The 21338-nt window shown below is 30.7% G+C and overlaps 3 protein-coding genes across 5 annotated transcripts in view; 2 read left to right on the top strand and 1 right to left on the bottom strand.

The window, feature by feature from the left end:
* The first annotated feature begins 121 nt into the window (after positions 1 to 121).
* LOC116769827 (testis-expressed protein 10) lies at positions 122 to 2347 on the top strand. The gene is made up of 2 exons (XM_032661022.2): positions 122 to 683; positions 762 to 2347. The coding sequence occupies exons 1-2, from the start codon at positions 318 to 320 to the stop codon at positions 2319 to 2321; spliced, it is 1926 nt and encodes a 641-aa protein (XP_032516913.2). The 5' UTR covers positions 122 to 317; the 3' UTR covers positions 2322 to 2347.
* Positions 2344 to 17538, bottom strand: LOC116769826 (receptor expression-enhancing protein 1). Of its 3 annotated transcripts, XM_061522629.1 has the most exons (10): positions 17381 to 17537; positions 11561 to 11633; positions 10970 to 11167; positions 10030 to 10143; positions 8321 to 8463; positions 7833 to 7946; positions 6798 to 6945; positions 4251 to 5583; positions 3838 to 3921; positions 2344 to 2574 (listed from the first exon to the last, which is right to left on the bottom strand). In XM_061522629.1, the coding sequence occupies exons 1-8, from the start codon at positions 17410 to 17412 to the stop codon at positions 4294 to 4296; spliced, it is 2112 nt and encodes a 703-aa protein (XP_061378613.1). In that variant the 5' UTR covers positions 17413 to 17537; the 3' UTR covers positions 2344 to 2574; positions 3838 to 3921; positions 4251 to 4293. The 3 variants fall into 3 exon arrangements, with proteins under 3 accessions (XP_061378613.1, XP_032516912.1, XP_032516910.2); XM_032661021.2 differs by lacking the exon at positions 4251 to 5583 and having other exon boundaries at positions 17381 to 17538; XM_032661019.2 differs by lacking the exons at positions 2344 to 2574; positions 3838 to 3921 and having other exon boundaries at positions 5222 to 5384; positions 5455 to 5583; positions 17381 to 17538.
* Positions 17539 to 18148: 610 nt separating this feature from the next.
* Positions 18149 to 21338, top strand: part of LOC116769810 (lysine-specific demethylase 3A) — a 99182-nt gene continuing 95992 nt past the window's right edge. The window contains 1 exon segment of the mRNA XM_032660999.2: positions 18149 to 18416. Coding sequence (XP_032516890.2) covers positions 18261 to 18416 — 156 coding nt within the window. The 5' untranslated portion in view covers positions 18149 to 18260.

Raw genomic sequence — 21338 nt, 5'->3', positions numbered from 1 at the left:
AACAAAACAATACCTCATTTATAGGCGTACATTAAGCAATTTTTGGAAAGTGCCAAAAGTCTTTTAATTGTAGCACTGTATAGAGTATAAACAGTATCTATTCAGTAATCACTGATCAGTTGTCACTTGTAAGTTGTAACCTGAATCGAACGTCAAAAGAAACGTGTGGTGTCGAATAAATATATTAAAATATAAATAAATTAATCACTAAATAGTATAGCTGAAACACTATAGTGTGGACGACTGTAAAATTAAGAAACTACCTACTTCAAATGTTTATTTTATATCGAGAAAATTTTAATAAGTAAACTGTAAACATGCACAAAACTGGTGCTACTCGTTACCAAAAATTTTTAAAAGCCGAAAAAGCTAAAACAAAACTAAAAGGAAAAAAGGACAAAGAGCTTCCTAAAGGTACAAATGTTACGAAGACAAACTTTAAAGTTAAAAAAATCGTTATTAAAGAGCAATTTAAAAAACATCTTCAATCAGAAGCTTTGACAAGCAGGAAACTGAATGTTAAAGAATTGTTGTCTCGACTCAATCATTTTAATACTAAATCCAGGACGGATGCTCTTGATGGCTTAAAAGAAATCATTACTTTATTTCCGGAAGTTTTAGAGAGAAACTTAGGACAACTGCTTCTTAATGTTACTCCATTAGTTCTTAACATTGAGAAACTGGTATGTATAATATATTAGTATAATTATAAATTATAACTATTCTTAGTATAATATAACTAATTATTTCAATATCTTTAGGTACGACAGGGTTCTTTGAAAGTTCTTCATTTAATACTATCAAATGTATCCTCGGAGAAGATAGAACCTTTCTTTGACATCATGTCCACATACTTGAGAAGCGCCATGACACATATTGATAGTAGAATCCAAGAAGACTCACTATTTTTCTTGGATATACTTTTATTATGTACTCCATCAAAAGTAGCTCAAGATTTTCACAAAATTATCCCAAACTTCCTAGACATGATTTCAAAATTAAGAGTAGATTCCAAGCCTGGAAGGACATTGACTGTCAATTTAAATAGTCAAATAACAACCGTGAAATGGAGGGTCAAAGTTTTCCAGCGTTTACAAGAATTCTTACAAAAGTATGAACTTGAATGTTTTAACCATAAGGAAGCACAAATTTCAAGTAACAAGACACACAAGGTTGACTGTAGTAAAAAAAATTATTACACATTGTTTGATCCAATTTATACTTCAAACTGTTATGTGTCCTGTTATTCAGCAAAAGCTGAAAATGAACAAGAGATAGATGAAGTAGAGAAGTTTAAAGAGTATGTTGGAACATTGACTCCATTACTTTATGATACATGGCTTGAGGCTGCCCCAAGTGCAAAGTCACATTCAAACTTTGAAACTGTTATTAATGTAGAAACAGCTTTACTTTTGAAATATATTCTTGGAACATTTAATGTGCTTGGAAGTTTACTTGAATATTTAAACAAGAAATGTCCAAGTTCCAATATAAAAAATATCTACTTCCATAAAACCAGTGGGCCATACAGTCAGCATTTTGTAAGTTCATTCCCGTATGTTACAAACGTAAGATCAAAGCAAACAGCTTCCGTAGAATCAATATCAGACCCAAAATTAATTACAGAAAATCTGGAAATTTGCAAGCTCTTCATTATGTTTAATCCTAAAGTTAGTATGAAACACCAGGAGAAAGAAATAAAAGCTGTTATTAATTACATTGAAAAAATATTCAATAAATATAATGAAGGCAATATCAATGACACTGTAATAAAATTATTGGATTTATTATTTTCCAATGAAATCACCGGTTGGACCAAAGATACTTCGGTATTGGACAATTTGTTTGATAATATTCTAGTTGCTTATTCTAACAAAACTAATGAGGATATTGGTAAACAAAAAATATTTACCTTATTATGTAAAATAGCTCTAAATGAAAAATTACGTCATTTTCATTCCAATGAGAATTTCAAAGTGTGGCTTCAGAGTTTACCAGATATCTTACTAAGTAAACAACTATCAATTCAAACTATTGATATATTACATAAGTTTGCGGTCACCAACAACAAAATCTTTAATGCGGTTATAAAATCCAGACTCCTGGCAATAATAAAAAATCTTCCACATATTGAAATCACAGATTCATCTGTTGATAGCAATGGTTACCACAAATTGTTGTCAATCTTTTATTGGGTGAGGGTGTGGGATACGGAATCATTGAATCATTTAGAGATGCAGTTAATGGAAAATGTATACAAACCAGATCATGTTAAATACATATTCGATACTCTTAGATTAAGGAGTGGCGGACTTTTGTAATATAAGTAAATAAAACAATTGGTGTCCATATTTATTTTATTTAAACCAACCATCTCAAAGGTCATGGAATATTTATATTATCAACCCTCATAGCACTAAGCTCCAGATATAGCAAATTAATTATTATTAAGGATTTTTTTCTTCTGTTCATGAAGTAGGCTCGCCATAGAAAACAATATATGCGTGACTGAATAATTGTGTTGTTTTCTTGTATGATGATTAAATTTAGTTACATATAATTTCAGAAACAATACTGAAAACAAAAAGAAAAATTAAAAAGCAAATATTATTGTCATACTCTGGGGCCTCAAGAATGACATCTATTCAAATGTGTTGCTTACATAAAAAATATAAACCTTAATACAGATAATAAATATAGCTTAGCAGTCAAATCAAAATCACTCATATTTAATTACTAACTTAATATAAACAAGGAACTGTTTCAGCTAAACATATACATTAGGAAACAGAACAATATTTAAAACACTCCTGTGATATTCAAATTTCAATATAATATATAAATATAACAAAATTATGAGCATCAGTTGATAGAAATATTAATTTCACTACAAACATCTGCTCTCACATAAAAATAATACTCAATTAAATGTTTTACTAATATTTGAGAACGCAGTAACTTGTTTTCAATATAATAAGTGACTGATTCATTTCAATGCTACATATCTTATATATCTAGATAAATTAAAATATGCTGTATACCTCCCATCACGTTATTATGTTCAGTATTTGGGTATAAAATGTTCTTATCTGTATTACAATCTTGATATATTTCTAAACAATTTGTTTTATAATTTAAAACTGGAACTAGCCAATATACTTATGGATACTAATATAATACACATGATTAATCTAAATATACGATATAACTACATTTTGAGTCATCAATTTGGCATTTTTTGGCTAAAATTATAAAGAGCCAATTACAATATTACTATATATTCGTGATTCTGCAGTGTTCATTGTTACATAGTTTTATTTTAATATTTTATAAATAAAAAACAGATATTTCACACACATTATTGAGAATTTCGTCCTCATAAACTGTTCGAATGATCTCATAATATTTGTGCATTTCATGCTAGAAGTTATTAAATAAACTCATTGGTAACTAAAGTGTTTTATATAGCTATAGCTATAGATACCATTGCACAAGACCATCAGTTGGTATTTTCCAAGTAAACAAAATTATTTTATCCTTCAAAATATTTAAATAAGTCTATAAGCAACCTGGACTAGTGTTGTTTGTGAAATAATTCTTATTTTGGCGTTAAAAATAAATTATATGTGCTAGTGTGATGCTTGTTTAGTGTTTAAAATGTGCAAACTACTAGTTTGTATTACATAATATATATTAAACTAAACACTTTAATGAAAATAAAATAATTAGGGAAATATTCAAGCAAAAAAATAATATATATATATATAGATATATAAATAATAATTAGCTTTTCAAACAAAATTTGCAACATATAATATTTACATGTAAATAGAATACCTATTTTGTTATATTTGCCTACTGTGGTTTCCTTTTATTAGACTTTTTAGCACGAGGTATTGTAGCAGAGGCCGACAGCATAGCCTGAAAATAAAACAAATAAATTCAAAACTACATGATTCAAGAAGCAGCCTTTTATCAATTCAAATATTAAGTTACTTTTAAATACAATACATATCATATATCACCCATATTTAGATGTCATCTAGTAAATTATTAGTATTTTTAATATCAAAATTATATTATATAGGAAAACCACACTTCATAATCAGTTAGAAAATTAAAATATATAAATAGTTAAAGAAAGCATATAACAATAACATTAAACATAAAAAAAATAAATCTACAAGTAAATATAATTTATATTACATAACATGCAAAATAAACACAACAGCAACTAAAATTAAACATACTGTTTGCTCTGCCTCGTTTGAAATGGACTTGGAAAAGGATTAGCTATACATCAGTGCTTTTGGATATCTGTATGTCCTCGCATAAAGGTATGAATTTATATTCAGGATTACTTTCAAGTTTCGCTTCTATAACTTTTTGTAATTCATCACTTTTCTCTGAAATTTCTTGCGATATGTTATCTGTGCTTAATTTTTCGTCTGATTTATTTTTGTCGTTTTCATAATCGCTTTTATGAACGGTATTTATATAACTGCAACCTCGAGACTCGTCTTTTAAACTCTCAATAGAAGATTTCCTGCTTGAATCCGATGCGTCGGATACATTACCTGTTGCTTTATGCCAAAATACTAATTTGTTTGGTAGTTGTAGCATTTTACCGAGAGTTGACATTGCTTTTGGACCGGGCGATTTTGATTTATGACTTTTCTTGTCATGTTTGTCGTCTAAATATAACGAAGAATTTGAAGTATTATTAATTTCCAACTTTAAATCACCAGCATCAATTGCTATTTCTGATTCATTTAAATTAAAATCTGTAGTCGCTTTTTCAATGTCTTCTATTATAGGCATAACTACGACGTCATCACTTTTCTTTTCCTTGGTTTCAATAGATTCAATGACTTCAGTACGAATTGATAAATTTTCAGAATCTTCTTGGATTTCTTGTTTATCGTCTAAAACTTTATTGCTAGGTGGCATAGGTGCTTTGTCTTTGCCATATTTGCCTTTTGACATTTTACGGACAGTTTTAGGCGTGGATGCCGGCGTTCCAAACGATCCTTCGTCACTCTCAACAGAAGTCGGGGTTTCAAACGAACTTTCGTCACTTTCAAGTGTGTTATGAATTTTAATTTCAGGTTCACCCTCATCATTAAGATCAGTAATTTCGTCCATAGTTTTAAACTCGCCCGTATTTTCAATGAAGTCATTTTCTGCATTAACGTTTTCAGTATTAACAATATTTACACTCTCATTATTTTGGCTAATCATATTATTTTTATTGTCTTTGATTTCTTCTTGTACAGGAATGTTTGTCACGTTTAAATCTTTTATAACATTTTCATTATCACTCTTAAATTGGGCGTCTAATTTTTGTGACGTTTTGTGAACAGTTTCTTTTTGGTCCCGTGAATCTAGATTATTAATTTTTTTATCAAATTCATTGCTCAGTGGATAATTACCTAATACTTGTATAATATTAACCTGATCTCCTGCGTACTGGTATATGAAAGGAGGATTTGTGTGGGATAAATAAAGGGGGGAAGAGATACGGTGATTATTGGAATTGTCACATATATCGTCGTAGGGAAGCTCCTCGATGACTTCATTGTCCTTTAAAATAAATATTAACTTAAGTTTGAATTCAAAACAATGAAACTAAAAGCAAAACAGTGTATTATAAATGTGATAAATATCAGTTTACTTGTTAACGACAGAGTAATGTTCTATAGAGTAATATATTTATATATAATTATTTAATTGTATGATTAGTTCCAACGTAATATGCCAAATCATTTAAACTTTTTAATATATTTTAATGTAATTAATATAATCACTATGTTATGATAAAGTTAATATTATATATAGGAACTAAATGTCATGATATATATTGTCTTAAGAATACTATGTCAAGTCTTCCAATTCATTATCCCTTGCATCCTCAGCCAGCACCAAACCTACCCTGACCATTCTAAAACTACTCCACATATGACCATTTATTATAAATATAATTTATAAATTATTATCATATACAAATTAATTTAAATACAAGTCACAAGAATATGTCAAATTAAATAAAAATATACCTACATTTACCAAATTTTGAAAATCATTCATTACTGATAATAGTACATACGTAATTTCAGTTGTTTGAAGACAGCAAACATAAAAAGAATATTTCAAAGAACAAGATTATGATAACACTAGCTCTGACGCGACATAATTCTAACTAATAGTAGCCTGATAATACTTTGTCTTAAAATTTTCAGCTTAAACGTGAAGATGTTTCTGGTGTTCGTAACGATCACACACATAGTGACAGTGCTGTTATGGTAATATCCAACACATTACCAAATACTTCATTACAACTGATAAAAGCCACAGATACAAAATATAGATGAGTAGTAAGTACTCTTTGGCTCCAAACCTTCTAACGTATGCCGTTAAAAACATTAGTTTTGCAATTGATGATGATGATCGTTACTCACTTGAAAAAAAAATAGCGCTTCACTACATAACTTTTTAATTTACGATCTTTCGTTTTTTTTTTTTGTCTATACGTATTTAATATTACTACTTAATTTTATACCACTAGGTTTAAAAGCAATTTAATAAATGCAAACAATATTAATGTTCACCGTAAGAATGTATTGTTATCGACTTAATGTCGTGAGTGTTTTTATGTCCGACTGAATGACAGTTAGAATCTGTCATCCGAAAGACAGATAATGATGACAGTGTTATAAATCATAATATTTAATGATTGATGCTAGATGCTATGAATCCGTGAGATCCGATCTTCGTGTGTTATATTTTTGTTACCAGACCTCAGCGGCCTGCGGTCTCTTGATGGACGTGATCGTAGTCCGTGTGACGCGACGAGAACGGGCCCCAGCGGACGACGTGCGACTTAAACAAGACGAGTTCTCCGCTGATGAGTAGCCGGAACTAATGTCCTCGCTGGATTTTATGTGACTGGAAATATAATACAAGAGATCAATAAAATTTATACTATAAGATTTCTTTTTGACATTAAAACCACCAATTTTTATTACAATGGGGGTGTAAAGAAGATTAAGAAACACAGGATTTAAATTTGGAAATACAGGATTTAAATTTAGAAATACAGGGTTTAAATTGGAAACTGTGTCTTCTAGAATATCTGGTTCTGATTCTAGTTAACTTTAATTCTATAAGGATTGAAATCGTATAAAAATGAATCAGTTTGTGTTAGTTTGAAAAAAATAATTTTTTGGGGCTAAAACAAGACGGAAAAATATATAACATCTAATATTATAATATCTATATTAATATAATAGTTTATTATTGTTCAGTGTCCGGCATAAGTCATAATTCTTAAAGAAAACATTAGACACCGCCATCTTTGATGGATGAATTGTCTATGTAACAAACGAAATCAGTAAATTAAGTATAACGGTAAATAGCTGATCTAAGAAACTCAATAACAATAAAAAAATATATATAAAGTTAGTACGTAAGTATAAGGCTCCAAAACGTTTTCCCGGGTGCTGAATAAGTAGGGGTAAGTGAAAGAATTTTTTTAACACTTGTTTGCAATTACTACACGCCAACGAATATACATTTTTATTACGTAGTTACATAGCCATTTTAAATCTACTATTAATTAAAAAAATAACCCAAGGCTAAATCAGTTTGTATTTAAAAGATAATTCTTCTATTTATAAACTTTACTGTATATAGACTAGCTAAATAAAATAATGTGTTTTTGATTTTTTCGCCTTTAACTAGACCGAATTGAAAGATATCTACATAAAAACTGTAATTTTTAAACCTTTTGTTCGACTGTCTGTGAATTAGCTTTTATGTTTATAATGTTATACCTGAAATCAGGTTCATCAACACGCCTGGGTCCACGCACGTCGACGTCTACTTCGGGGAAATATATCGGAGTACGACTGTTTGATTCTGACGCGCTGCGACGAGTCGCGAAACCACTGAACAAAATAATATTAAAGAAACAATATATCGAAATGGATTGACAGCCCTATATCCCTAAAACCCTAACCAATATATCTTAGGGTTGTCAATATTAAAGAAACTCTATGACCTTAACTAGCGGACCAATAAGAGACAAGTATTTTAAATTAAAAATTGAACATTTTATTGATTGATGGATGTGGCTAACTGAAATTATCTTAAAAGTTTTTATGTCCAATCTAAGTCCTTATTGCTAATATTATATTAGCGATACTTAGTAGATGCCAGGAAAAAAATGATTTTTAATAGGTGTTATCAACCACTGCACAACTGTGCAATGAATTTGATGTTGTAGGTGTATGTCTATTAGTGTTTATTCTTTGTAATATACCTCTTAATAGCTCGTCGTATGAGCCTTGGCTCGGCGAGCACGTCGTCCGCTTCATCGGGCGCTCGTTCCTCTCGCGGCTCGCACTCGCTCAGGTCCGACAGACTGTAGCTCTTACGAAGCTGTTGTACTAAACCACCGCCTCCCTGGAGGGTTTGCTTTGTTTTTGAATTTGGAACGTTTTTATGTCACAGGTTTATATGAATTCAAAACGGTTTAACATAAAAAGTTTCAATAAGAAAATTGTATTAAATAGGTTTAAGCGTCGTTCGGATTGTTGTAAAATTAAGAACAAGTTTTACTTTCTTTTCTTTACGTAATTAATGAACTTATATGTATTTGCAGATTTTAATCACAAAATCCCCAATAACATTTGTAACAGAATAGTTTTAAAAATGTTAACATAAGTTTTTTGATTATTTAGATGGTCCTGTATATTAAAATAAGATTAAGTCTCTCTATTGATTTTATAGACTACAATCAAAACTATTTTTGCATTATTTACTACACCTACATGTGAAGGAAACGATGTGAATATGTACAAAGTAAACGTTTTAGCGACGTGAGCAAGCGGAATTAAATAGTTTATTACACAAAAAAAAACAACAAAATTGTACTTACTTGATCGTGATGTTTGTGTAGCATGCTCTAGCTATGAATTCGAATGTTTGAAAAAGAAAATAAAAAAAAACTCAACACACTATATTTTATTTAAAAGATACAAAAAAATATATGGTTTACTCTAAATCAGTCATACTTCATAACACTAAGAACACAACATACAAAGCCGATGGCATGCAACGACTGTTGACTCAGTCAGGGAATCAATAAAGAAATTTGGATACCATAGACAATAAAAAAGATAAAAAAAAGCTGAGTGTAAACTAAAGATAAAATAACTAGGAACGTAATGTACAGTAATTTATTATTTAAAAAGATATTTCCCCTAAGAATCTAGAACCTAAATCACAGTTTAGCTAGAGATCAGTCCACTTCGACGGGTTTATCGTCCATGGCGGCTTGGCTTCTCGTGCGGCGTCCCCTTGAACGGCTTCTGGGTTTCTTCTCCACATTCTTGCGTTTCCTCAGTACGTTGCCGCGGCTCCTGGCCGACGACGGTTCATAATCGGGATCGTTGCAATCGCCGTCGCCGTTACCGTCGTTCTGATCCAATTCCACAATTTCAACAATACCCGGCATATCTGAACGCTGCAGTTCCATATCCTCGTGAGTCGGGTAATCGATGACGTCACGACCGTGGATCCGGGCCATTTCCGGCCCCGCGGTCGGTAGGTTCAAGTTCTGATACACGGACGGGGAAAACGGAATAGAAGAGGTGGGGGAGGGGGGGATTGAAAAAGCGTGTTAATAAAATAAAAAAAAAACAAATGAATTAAATCAAGCTTTGTATTAAGGCTCGGCGGCGTGTTTGATGACGAAACATCGCTGAGTTAAAAGCGGTGCTGAGGAATCTTCGTGATCAAGCATGCCGGAGATAATATAACGATGTGTGATATTGTGAATAACTAATGTCTAAATTACTTTGTCTTTGTTACGGGTTACACCGAAATCCTTCGTGGTATCACAAAGATCATTCCTATGTAGAGATATTTGAGCGATTTTTCAATGCAATCGCTCAAAAATTCAAAGGGAGATCTTATGTGAGCGTATAAGTTATGACAAGCATGCTATTATAATAATATAAGGCTTACTTTGATTGCAGTTTGCATGATAACAGTGGTGGCATAGTTGACTCCCTTGGTACCCAGATTGAGTACAGTGTGGTAACCCTGGTCTTTGGCTTTAGCTATGTATTCATCGATCTCCTGAAATTAATAAACAAATATATCAAACATACATATATTTTAGGGTTGTCAATATCTTCATAGGTTGTCACAGACTATGTTCGGAAAAATTTATATATTTTGACGGCTTATATAAACAAACTGCGACATTTAACGGTTATTAGCAGTTAGGAAATTAGAAATCAATATTAACCTTCTGTTATGACGAAACGGTTTAGAAAGTGACGGTTTAGTCGAAAGTCAATGTCACGATAGATATTTAAAGGGATCTCATTAATATTACTAAGGAAGAAACAGAAATATTTTTTTGAGTTGATAATGGCCACTAGCATTTGAATTTTGAGTACCGACGATTTTTTTAGATCTCGATTTTTTAGATCTAGATCTAGATCAAATCTTATCAATCAGTAGGAATATCAATTTATATAGTAACAAAATTCGATTTAAACTGAGACAAGAACGTTTAAAAAAAACATAGTAATCAGGAGAATTTTTATTTTAAGAAGTTAACATATCTCAAATGTTGACAATCTAAGACTACAGATCGTTTCTAGTCACGTAAGAGTACAGGAAGCCAGTCGTTTTATTGTCCGTTATTTACAGGTCCCTATTAAACTTGTCATACGACTTTATATAGGGGTTAAGAAAAAGTGGTCATACTATTAATAACATTATCAACTTAAAGGTTACGTTAATTGTGTTTGACATTCGTTAATCCAATTTTCTTTTTCTATAAATTCTGAATGTTATTTTTTTTATGAATACTGACATTTTTTTTTCGGTAAACCAACATTAAGACCAACACAGGATTACATAGTTGACTTAAGAATATAAAAATATTAATCACCTGTTCCCGCCTGCATAGCGCCGGATGTACAAACTTCCTGTACAGTATTGATGATCCCTTGGTAGCTGGTGACAGCAGCCACAACACTATGACGATCTTCACCTCGTAGTAGAACGGGAACCATGATAGGAACACGTCAGTGAAGGTCTCCGTGCATGTGAACAACGCGAATACTATCCAATACATCATCCATTTTACCTGTAACACATACTAGTATCAGACATTCATATATAAAGTATTAAAGGCTAGTATATAAGAATAAGGTTTAAGTCTATTAACAAAGCAATAGATCATGTAAAGGACACAGAAGGAATTGAAGCGTTTCGAACAAGTAACGCGCACGTATACCTTAGCAAGGCCGTTTAGTCAGACATTTGTTTTATAGTATGTTGACTATAGGTTAAAATTATATAAAAACACTTAGACTGTTCAGAAGAGAACGGCCATTGGAAATGATATCGTCTTGTACTCACTTCTGTAAACTGCGGTGTTCAATAAAGCGTACTAATAAATAAATAACTCCATAATGAGATACAATATACAATTAGAAATTGTTTGAATTTAATGTAAACAAAACGTTTGATGACTTACGTATTCTTTTAAATTCTTAGTCCTCACAGCTTTGTATGATGCATACGCCGGATAGAGTGTCCCAAATACCAATCTGCAAAACGGATATAAGAGAAAATAAGATATCATCCTTGGTGCAAAGAATCCCGTCGTGACGGCGAGGAAGCCGAAGTTGGCGCACGTCACACTAGGTATACATTTGCTGATAGCCACTCCCAGATTGAAGACGAATCTATTCAACAGCTTCTCTCTCTGATAGAAAGAAGTGCTTAGATCACGCCGATATACAACAGCATCTCTGGGATCGCCACGAGCGTACTCCGTTTCGAGTTTTGTGACAATATGCTTCACGCTTGTGAGGCCGAGAGACAGAATCGGTAGACCGGTGTTGTCACGGCAACGAACACGCCCTGCCTCCATGGACACGGGCGACACATCTAGTTATTGTTTATTTACACTGATCTTATAACAATGTCTGAACAAGTGCGGTATGATCCATATGCTCGCCGTCTGAACGTTTCATTAAGACTGCTATATGAGGATTGCTCTCAGTGTAATTGCGTGTTGCTTCAAATCAATATTTAGGTTAAATATAAGATGTGCACGTTAGGAATATCTGTAGGTGATAGTTAATATATGATTGCAATAATATCTTCTTTATATTCGCTATTAAAACAGTTTTAATATTATGTGGACGATTTCCTCATGACGTATTAAATTACACGACCTTAAATAAATAAAGTTCAGACATAAATGTATGGATTTAATTTTTTTGTAACATTAAATTTACTGATTTGGATTTAAAGAGCCGGTACAAGGCGGATCGTGCAAGTGATTGTGGGCGAATCAAAATATGACAAATACTCAAAGAATTTGAAATAACAGGACCGTTCATTATATAAAAAGACCAAATTAGAGTGTCGCATTGTATTGTCCTGTAATTTTGTATTAAACACGTCAAATGTGTTCCAGTATTACGTCCGGTTGGAACATTTTTTATTTAATTCCACGTCATTATTCACCATACATTAAAAACTAGAGTGCGTGAAGTGAACACATTCTATCATACACCATATTAAATGCAGTATAAGTAGGTATCTATATTTGATTCAATAGTAAAAAAAGTAATCATTTGTGATTATTTCAATTAGTATGACCAATAATTAAAAAAAATGAATAATTTACTACCTTTATAACAAATAAAGCTCGTAAATTCGTTTGTTAGTTAATTGAAATTAATTTTTTACGATAAAGCACATTCTATGAGGAATAATTATATAGAAATCACATTTGTATGCTTAGTCCAAGTTTGTATCTTCACACAAAATACGGTTGCTAGTTTCTCTTTTAATAACCTAAATACATTGCGATATGCGAAGATTTATTTGTGAAAAACTATCAACAGTCCGGATGCAGTGTGAAGATGCCAAATTGGATCAAGCATACGGTATGCAATACGACGGAAACTCTCAACGCGAAGGCGAATAATTCAACATACGCGGGACGTATGATAGCTATGACCGTTTAGGATTTATCTCCTTTGATTCAAATAACCCGTTGCCTGTTTGGCGATACGTATTATACCTTGCATATTTAAATTAAACAAGAAATTTAAATTCTAGTCGATCACAACTCTACCTCTGCTACAAGAACAGGTCTTTATCGGTAAACTGAACACGGACAGTTTCCAAGTGTCCACTCATTAAACTCATGGTTACTGTTCGCCAAATGTGAATTCCATAAAACACATGAACGTTTTCCTTTAAGTCATAATGATTTCAATTAACCTTAATCATTATTAATTTTAACTGGACATAATTGGATTCGTGTTCCAATAAAACAGCTGTCTCCGTCGGTCTTATAAATAGACAGGACAATTGCATACAATTACACGTATATATGTATCAGTATATACTGACAATAAAGTATTGTTTTGTATGTAGCTAAGATTTCTTTGTTTTTGTATCATTGTATTAGCAGATAATATAAACGATACTAACGAATACGTATTAACGAGAACGCTCTAATAATATGAGCACACACACATTATTACGATTTCTTAATGTCAAAAGGTCAAATAAAATGTCATAATACAGTATGTTTTCCTTAATACAAAAGGAAATAGTATAGGTTACAAATCTTTAATCAAATCCAAAACTAGATCACGAATAATTTTCATCAACAAGGAACACGGCGAGCCATTCAAGCATGATCCGACCGAGTTTCGCAATTTCCGTTTTATAAAAAAAAAATAACAAACATAATTCAAGGAATCCTTTCACTCGAACGAACAATAAAAATAAATGTTGCCAGTTAAGTCATTAAAATATTTTTTTGCGAGAGAAAATCGCTGGTAAATAATTATATATTGACGAAGAATTTTAATAAGCAACATAAATAGAAAATTTCAACTAAACACGTTATTACCACGCGTACAAATAAAAATTGTGTATCAATGCAAGACGTCGTTAAACCGACGATCGTAAAGCTGTCTTGTTTTGGATGAAATAGATTTCTTCCTTATATTATTAGATATATTCTTCCCCGCTGCGCATAGCATATAGGTCAAGAACCCCCGAACCGGTTATTGGGCAACCAAAAATCGTTTCAAGTTTTTATAGCTTTAGCCATATTTAGTAGGACATGTGTACTGATCTACTAGATTGCTGGTTTCGAGGTTAGGATGTTTATTACATTTTTCCAGTTAAACTTTTAGTACGAATTTATAATCTTAGTTGGCTGAATAGTACCAACATGTATTGAGAATACCAGTATCAATAATTATAATTATTTGTTTTGAGTATAATCTATATTTAATATCATATATATTTCAAAAGGTTGTAATTGTAAACGAATCATTAATCTTTGTAACAGTTAATGCTGCTCTCCATTAATAGAATATAACTCATCCTTTTTAAATTAAACGGATTGTGTTTCAAATCCCGTTATCCTTTTAGAATGCAAGAACTTGTAATTAATACGATTCCAATAATAATCACGCAAGCTTAGTTCCTAACCTCACGGGTACGCAACGATCGCTGGAGCGTGATGTAAAGAACAATGAACGGTATAATTAACACCAAGTTTATTTATTTTACAGTTGATTATATGTATATATTATATAGCAGAAACTCGTATTAAACTTGAATTAGTCAGAAACGAACTTGAGGTAACCGTTGACAGGTATACATGCGACTTTGAAATAGATAAAATATCCTTTACATACCCTATATTAATTCCCAACATTTTTGCAATAAGATGAACTTCTATATAGGACATATTTTTTATTAAACAATTATTATGGGGATTCAAGATACGAGATAAATAATAAATTGTTTACGTGCAAAAAAATATACGTCGTTGTTATACAGATAAAAATTAAGTATTTATATTATAAATAATTTTTTTTTAATTTTTAGATTTCAAATAAAGAAAACAATGTACATATCAATTTTGTATTAAAAAATAATTATATTACATATATATAAGATACATAATCATATATAAATAACAACAACATGATCTTCGTAATAAATAGTTATTCTAATGTCAATTTTAGTACGCGAAGACATTTATGACGTACACGTCACACGCAAAACTAGGTAAAGGTACGGGCTAAATTAGGCGAGGTTGAATCTAAAAAGGTAAGACAGGTCTCAATAAGAGCACATTATGTTCAAGTCAAGGTACACGACCTAATGGCGGCGCAAATAAATCAAGCGCACTCATAACAGACAGTAATTACAGTGAATATAGATTTACAATAAATGAATCACACTACAGTTAGGTGTCAACGCACTTCACTTCTTGAACATCGGAGCGGGCGCTAGCAATGTTTGTCACGGACTAATGGTTAACTGCACCCCAGAGGCGAACGCCCAGCGTGATGCTTCACCAAAAATAGCACCCGGCAGTGCAACACTGGCCCACCCTAATACCGAAATCTTGAACGCCAATAGATTTCTTTGTCTTTCTTCAATAATGAATTTAACTCAAACAATGACTCAATTTCATAACTAAATATCCAATGAAATATAACTATGTATATTGTAAAGTACAATAAATATAATTTTGACGGTTCAAACACAACTAAATAACACAAGCGGTGATGTTGAAATAAAAATAAGAGTAATAAGTAAAAGCATACTATAGTGCTGCCAAAATTTGTGCTGGCTAGTCGTCAGAGGCAGGCATACTTGGCAGCTCGCCAGTGAAGCGGTCTAAACTATGGTACTTGGTAACATGTGTGATGCTGTAAATCTTTGCCATTCTATGTATCATGTGCATGTAATTGTGGTGATCATTTAATATATTTAATAAAAAAAGATGAATATGTGTAGAAGTTGAAAAGTTACTTATTAGTAGAATCTCTCTAAATATCACCTATTGGTATTTTTGGTAGTGAATATGGAAACACTTGTGAGATGAAACTAGTATTATTTGGATATACTACCTGGATTTTATTATTTAAAAAACTACATAATCCCAAAAATGTGGAACGCTTCTCGATTTTGGGATTATGTAGTTTTTTAAATAATAAAATCCGCATAGTATATCCGAATAATACTAGTTTCATTTAAATGAATAAAACTCGCGAAAATCTTAGATCTCATCACTTGTGAGATGTCTACATTAAATATAACATATTGCGGGAAGAAAAAGAAGTAAAATAATATTATATTCCTATAAATATAAACAAATATGTATTTCTTTAATTTCTTGTTATAAATATAACCAGAGACCTCATGTTGTATGATTTCATTAAATAACAAAAATTATTATTTAAAGGAATTCACTTAAAAAATCATTTTTCCTCATTCTAGTCTCAGACGAGACGAGACGAGAGCTCAACAACAGGTCTTATTTAGGTTCTTATGGGGGTATTTTTTTTATTTAAGGACAATAACATTTATTTAGACAATTAACAATATTACCCCCCTAAAAACATATATATGAAAAAAAGTTAATTAGATTTTTAAGCATATTAGATAAATTTAACCTAATGTCTCGTGTTTTAAATAGAAGATCATTGAATAGCTTATGTTTATTTAAATAATGGCAATTATTTGTATTATATAATACTCATTAGGGCAAATTATAAAATTACATTTCAACCATAGTTGGTTCTGATATTCCAGACAATCCAGAACTTGATTGAATATTAATCATTATTATATTCCTATCAAAATTTCAGTGCTTTAATAAATAATAACTGATAAACCAGGATCAATAAATTTAATAAAATACATAATATAGCAAGTAATATATTATACATATGTACTTGAATTTAAGTAAAACACAAATAGTTTCCAAATATGTGTAAATATTTTCTCCTTAATATTTTAAATTAAGATTCATTTTAATTTTTCTATAAATTAGGCTACAAAAGACTTATTTCTACTTATTTTATGGTTATGCCTTTACAAGTGTTAATTTTCCTAATATTTACCGAAAATTTGCTAAATTGTATGTGTCGTACTAACACGATTAATCAATCATTGCCGTTAAATTAAACATAGATTTTTGGTTTTGTCACTATCCTACGTGATAATACAGTATTATATTTTTAAATCATTCAAAATTGCTACGATGTTATGAAACAAAATGTTATGAAAGCATTTTTTATTAATAATTATAATTGATGTAGGAAAGCAATGAACATTTTATGCGTAGTAAGAAATTCAATATTTTAAAATAAAATAATATATACAGATGCTCTTCGTATTTACTGCTAAGAAATTTAAATTTCAAACAAAGGAAACTAGGCTAAAAATACAGCTGGTCTTGTCAAAACTTCAAAATCAAAAATTATAATATATATGTTAAATTTAAAATACTTACATCACCAGTCGGGAAATAATAGACGATATCATATTAATAATCACATAAGCAAAACCTCTTTAAAATTAATTACGAATGTAAACATGACAAAACACAAGTTCTCGGTAAAATTACTAATCCGCCATGTTGAAGCGAACTGTTATGATCACGTGATCTCAACAATCAATATGAAATGACGTTTAAAAATATTTAGTAAGTGTTATCGTATCAAAAAGAAGTTTTTGTGGACAAAAATTATTACAGTTAAAATTATAGATTCATATAATATTAAAATATAATAATTTTTATTATAATCTTTTAGATTTTTTTAATTAGAATAAGAAATTACTTTAAATATTTAATTATATTGAATTTATTATTTTTTTTATCTCTATATAATTATATTAACATATATATAAATAAATTGAAATACTTAAACATTTGCAAAATATTGACTTCCTTAGTTTTCAAAATGTTTTTCGATTATTTCATAGAACTGCCATCTATGATAAATATGAAGTACAATTATGGTTGTGCCATCTGTCATGCAATAGATGAATTAAGACAAAACCTCGCTTGTTCAGTCATGTAATGCTAATAAAATCAGAAGTACTTAAAGATGCATTAACATCTTTGCCAGCGTGTACATCATAATTTAGTCGGCTTAAATCATACCCAGTAAAATTAAAAAGGTTCTTTTCTAACTTCCTTAACGTTCTTCTTGTATATACTACCTAAATAAGTCAACTTTTATTTCGCTTGGTTGCTATTAAGTTTTTAAGATTCGTACGTAGTTTCTCCTCGCTCGACGTACAGTGTAGTGTGTAATGCGTTTGAGCGTTGTGTTTCTTGACGTTTGTGTAGTTTTTATAAAGTGAATAATGTGATTGTGTAGTTCGTTATGGCATTTAGATACCGTGAAGATTTAGTCGGCAAACGATTTCTTTCTGTGAGTGGTGTTTCAAAAATTAATGTGAATAAAGTTTCTGAATGGGGATGGAAAGCTGGTGTTATCAGAGCAGCTTCTCATAAAGATAACAAGAATAAGGAACTCCAGGTACTTTATATTGGAATTTTGTATCTCATTTAAAGAGTTAATTTAAGTTTAATTCACAATATCCTATTAAACGGTCTTCGTAACCGAGTTTATAATACGTTAAAAAAATATCAAAACCTCATGACGCTTTCTAAGCCAGATACGTTCTTTTTTTAAAGAAACACGTAAGTGATATTATTGTAATAACAGATTCAATGCACTATTGAAGTACAACAGATACAACGGTTGTGAGTAGTGACATCCTTTCGTTATATACAAGTTTGTTTTTACATTTCAATAAAAACAAACAATGTAATGCGTTTATCTTCAACATCAGGTCTATATTAGCTACAAACTAGGTTCTATGTACATATACAAAAAGGTTTGTCTTAAGAAATCTTGTTTTACTAATTAAAATACCTGAATAGCTTATCATGTGCTTTGTATTAATTATTATTTTTTAAATACGTATCACGTACTATGGGCAATAAATCATATAAAATGTAATTAAATTATACTGTGTTTTAATTTTAGATTTTGAGTTTAAATGAAAGCATTATACTACATTTTTAAGGTTAATTAGAAACACAACATTCCTGAGTTTGACTTTTAGTTTAGAAAATACTATTTTAAATCAAGAAATCTTAGGGGTTAGATTATTTTTGTATATGCATTTGTATTGTAGAGTATACAGTATTATGTAATATAAAAAAATAATTATGGCACTGGTTTGTACTAGCCGGATCTTCCGCAAGTCATGTTTTAGCGCGTCGTTGAAGCGTCAAGTAAGCAAACACTTCCTGTCATTTGTATTAAATTTAGAGCCTGATTGACGATTTATTTGAAATCTCTTTTATGGGTTGGATGAATACACTGAATATAATATAAATACACGATAATTGAAAAAGTAACATTCGTAATACTTCAATTGTTTAAGCAATATCTTACGAGTGAATCGAAACCGCGCAAGATCGCATTCGTCCCATGTAGAATCACAGAAAATAATCAAAATAATGACTTTTTTGTAATTATTTACGGCTGCGATAAATAAATATATTATAAAAGAAGCAATTCAAATATACTATGTTGTTATTAGAATTATTAAAACGCCTTAGTTGATGAATAGTATCATAATTAAAATCCATTAGATATGAATATTTTTAATTATCACTTTCACTTTGAATGAATAAACTAATAATAAATAAATAAGAGTACACATTTACAATAAAATTAATAGAAATAAAGCGTATTTAAGAACTTATTTAGTGTATGGAAGACAAAAAAAAAACAAAATTCTATCGATTATACCAAAATTAGGTATAAGCGTACAAATGCACATGACTGGGTTCAGCGACCTCGCTCTCACCGTTCGATGCACTACACCGTTTGAGGTTCACCGGACCCGATCAAAGTCCTCACAAAAAACGAGTTAACCCTCAACATATTATACATACACTTAATAAATTTATAGACTGTTTATTTTAAAGTCAATTTCACACTTACGTTAATACCTCCTCAAATAACATTCAATTCCTTACCCCTTTGTAAACAGTGGATTTTAAATAAAAACATGAAAGCTATGTAATAATGAATGTATTTCGTCAACTTGTTATTGGCGGGTAATTATATATTGTTAAAAATCGAAGACGCGGCTGAATGCTCCAACGACGCGGTCGCCAGCTTCTCAATTTATAAATAGATGTCTTTCTACCATTGCATCGCTCTCCCGCCGAGTGGAAAACAGAACATCGTTACAAGATAACTATAACACTAATATAGGAATATTTGTTTAGATTGCCCACTCTGTGTATGTGAGACTTGCGTTAGAAATGTATCTAGATAATTTGTTGGCGGTTACGAATGTTCTTACTGAATGCCTGTGAGCACACTCCGTGATTTATATGTTTCAAAGGTCTCTTTTTATATAAAATCACATATTGCCGCGACTGTGTCCGAGCGGAATACGGGAATAATGCTTATTTAAAGTTTTTATTTTAATAAAAAATAAACGAACTTATTATCTACGGAGCTTAGTTAGTACTTGTTACATTGGCTTTCTGCTAGTGAAAATATCACCAAAATTGGAAGAGCAATTTCAGACATAAATCGGAACAAACAGACAGGTAATACGTGCCATGTATATAAAAATATTAATATTTAATAAAGCAGTTTTTATTTATAATATAAACAGACAGACAGTCTCATTATATTTATTTATACAGAAGATACCTTATAGTTTATAGCGATACGATCTATTCACTAACTGTAATTAACGGAATGCTTGAGGAACAACCTTGCAAGAGCAAATATCGAGAGTCAATTAAATGTTGATAAATAACGAATCTGCCGACATCAACGATATCATTACGTATTAACGATCGTTGTCGTTAGTTTCGCACGTGTTTTAATTCATATTATTAACGGAATGCGATCTTGATATATGTCTGTGATAATACAGTCATTTATTGCTCACCTGTCGCATAAATAAAAAACGCTTGTACAGGCGGAACTAGTTATATAAAATCAACTGAAATGAAAAATGATAGTACGAATGCTATGTACTAAATAGCAGTCAGAATAGTTCTCTGAAATTATTTTATCCGGTTTCTTCGACCAGGTTATCTCGAGGAAGTTTGAGTTTTTTCTCCTCAGATATTTGTAAAGAAATGTGTATCATTGTATCTATTTCAAAGGAACGTAATGATTCTAAAACATAACAATATTGATACTAAGTTTTACATTGTCATTCAAAATCCTTTAGAAATGAGTTACTTCGGATATTTTTAAAAGAATCCATCCTTATATATTTAAATAACATGTATACCTTATCATTAATGTACATATGTATATGTATATTAAGTCACAACTACACCAACAACGTCTAAAAATATGAGGATCGTCGAAATTCACTAATTTTCGTAAAATAAAATTACGAAAAATTCT

The sequence above is a fragment of the Danaus plexippus genome, chromosome 14 (genome assembly GCF_018135715.1).
Source record: "Danaus plexippus chromosome 14, MEX_DaPlex, whole genome shotgun sequence".
In the NCBI taxonomy this organism is placed as follows: domain Eukaryota; kingdom Metazoa; phylum Arthropoda; class Insecta; order Lepidoptera; family Nymphalidae; genus Danaus; species Danaus plexippus.
The sequence above is the reverse complement of the archived record's forward strand: the minus strand, read 5'-3'. Positions and strand labels throughout refer to the sequence as shown.

Excerpts from the sequence above, each read along its gene's own strand:
- LOC116769827 (XM_032661022.2), top strand. The coding sequence starts at position 318 with ATGCACAAAACTGGTGCTACTCGTTACCAAAAATTTTTAAAAGCCGAA. Across the intron at positions 684-761 it reads TTCTTAACATTGAGAAACTG|GTACGACAGGGTTCTTTGAA; the intron begins GTATGTATAATA and ends CAATATCTTTAG.
- LOC116769826 (XM_061522629.1), bottom strand. The coding sequence starts at position 17,412 with ATGATATCGTCTATTATTTCCCGACTGGTGAT. Across the intron at positions 6,946-7,832 it reads GTTGATGAACCTGATTTCAG|TCACATAAAATCCAGCGAGG; the intron begins GTATAACATTAT and ends TTATATTTCCAG. Across the intron at positions 5,584-6,797 it reads AGAGACCGCAGGCCGCTGAG|GACAATGAAGTCATCGAGGA; the intron begins GTCTGGTAACAA and ends TTTATTTTAAAG.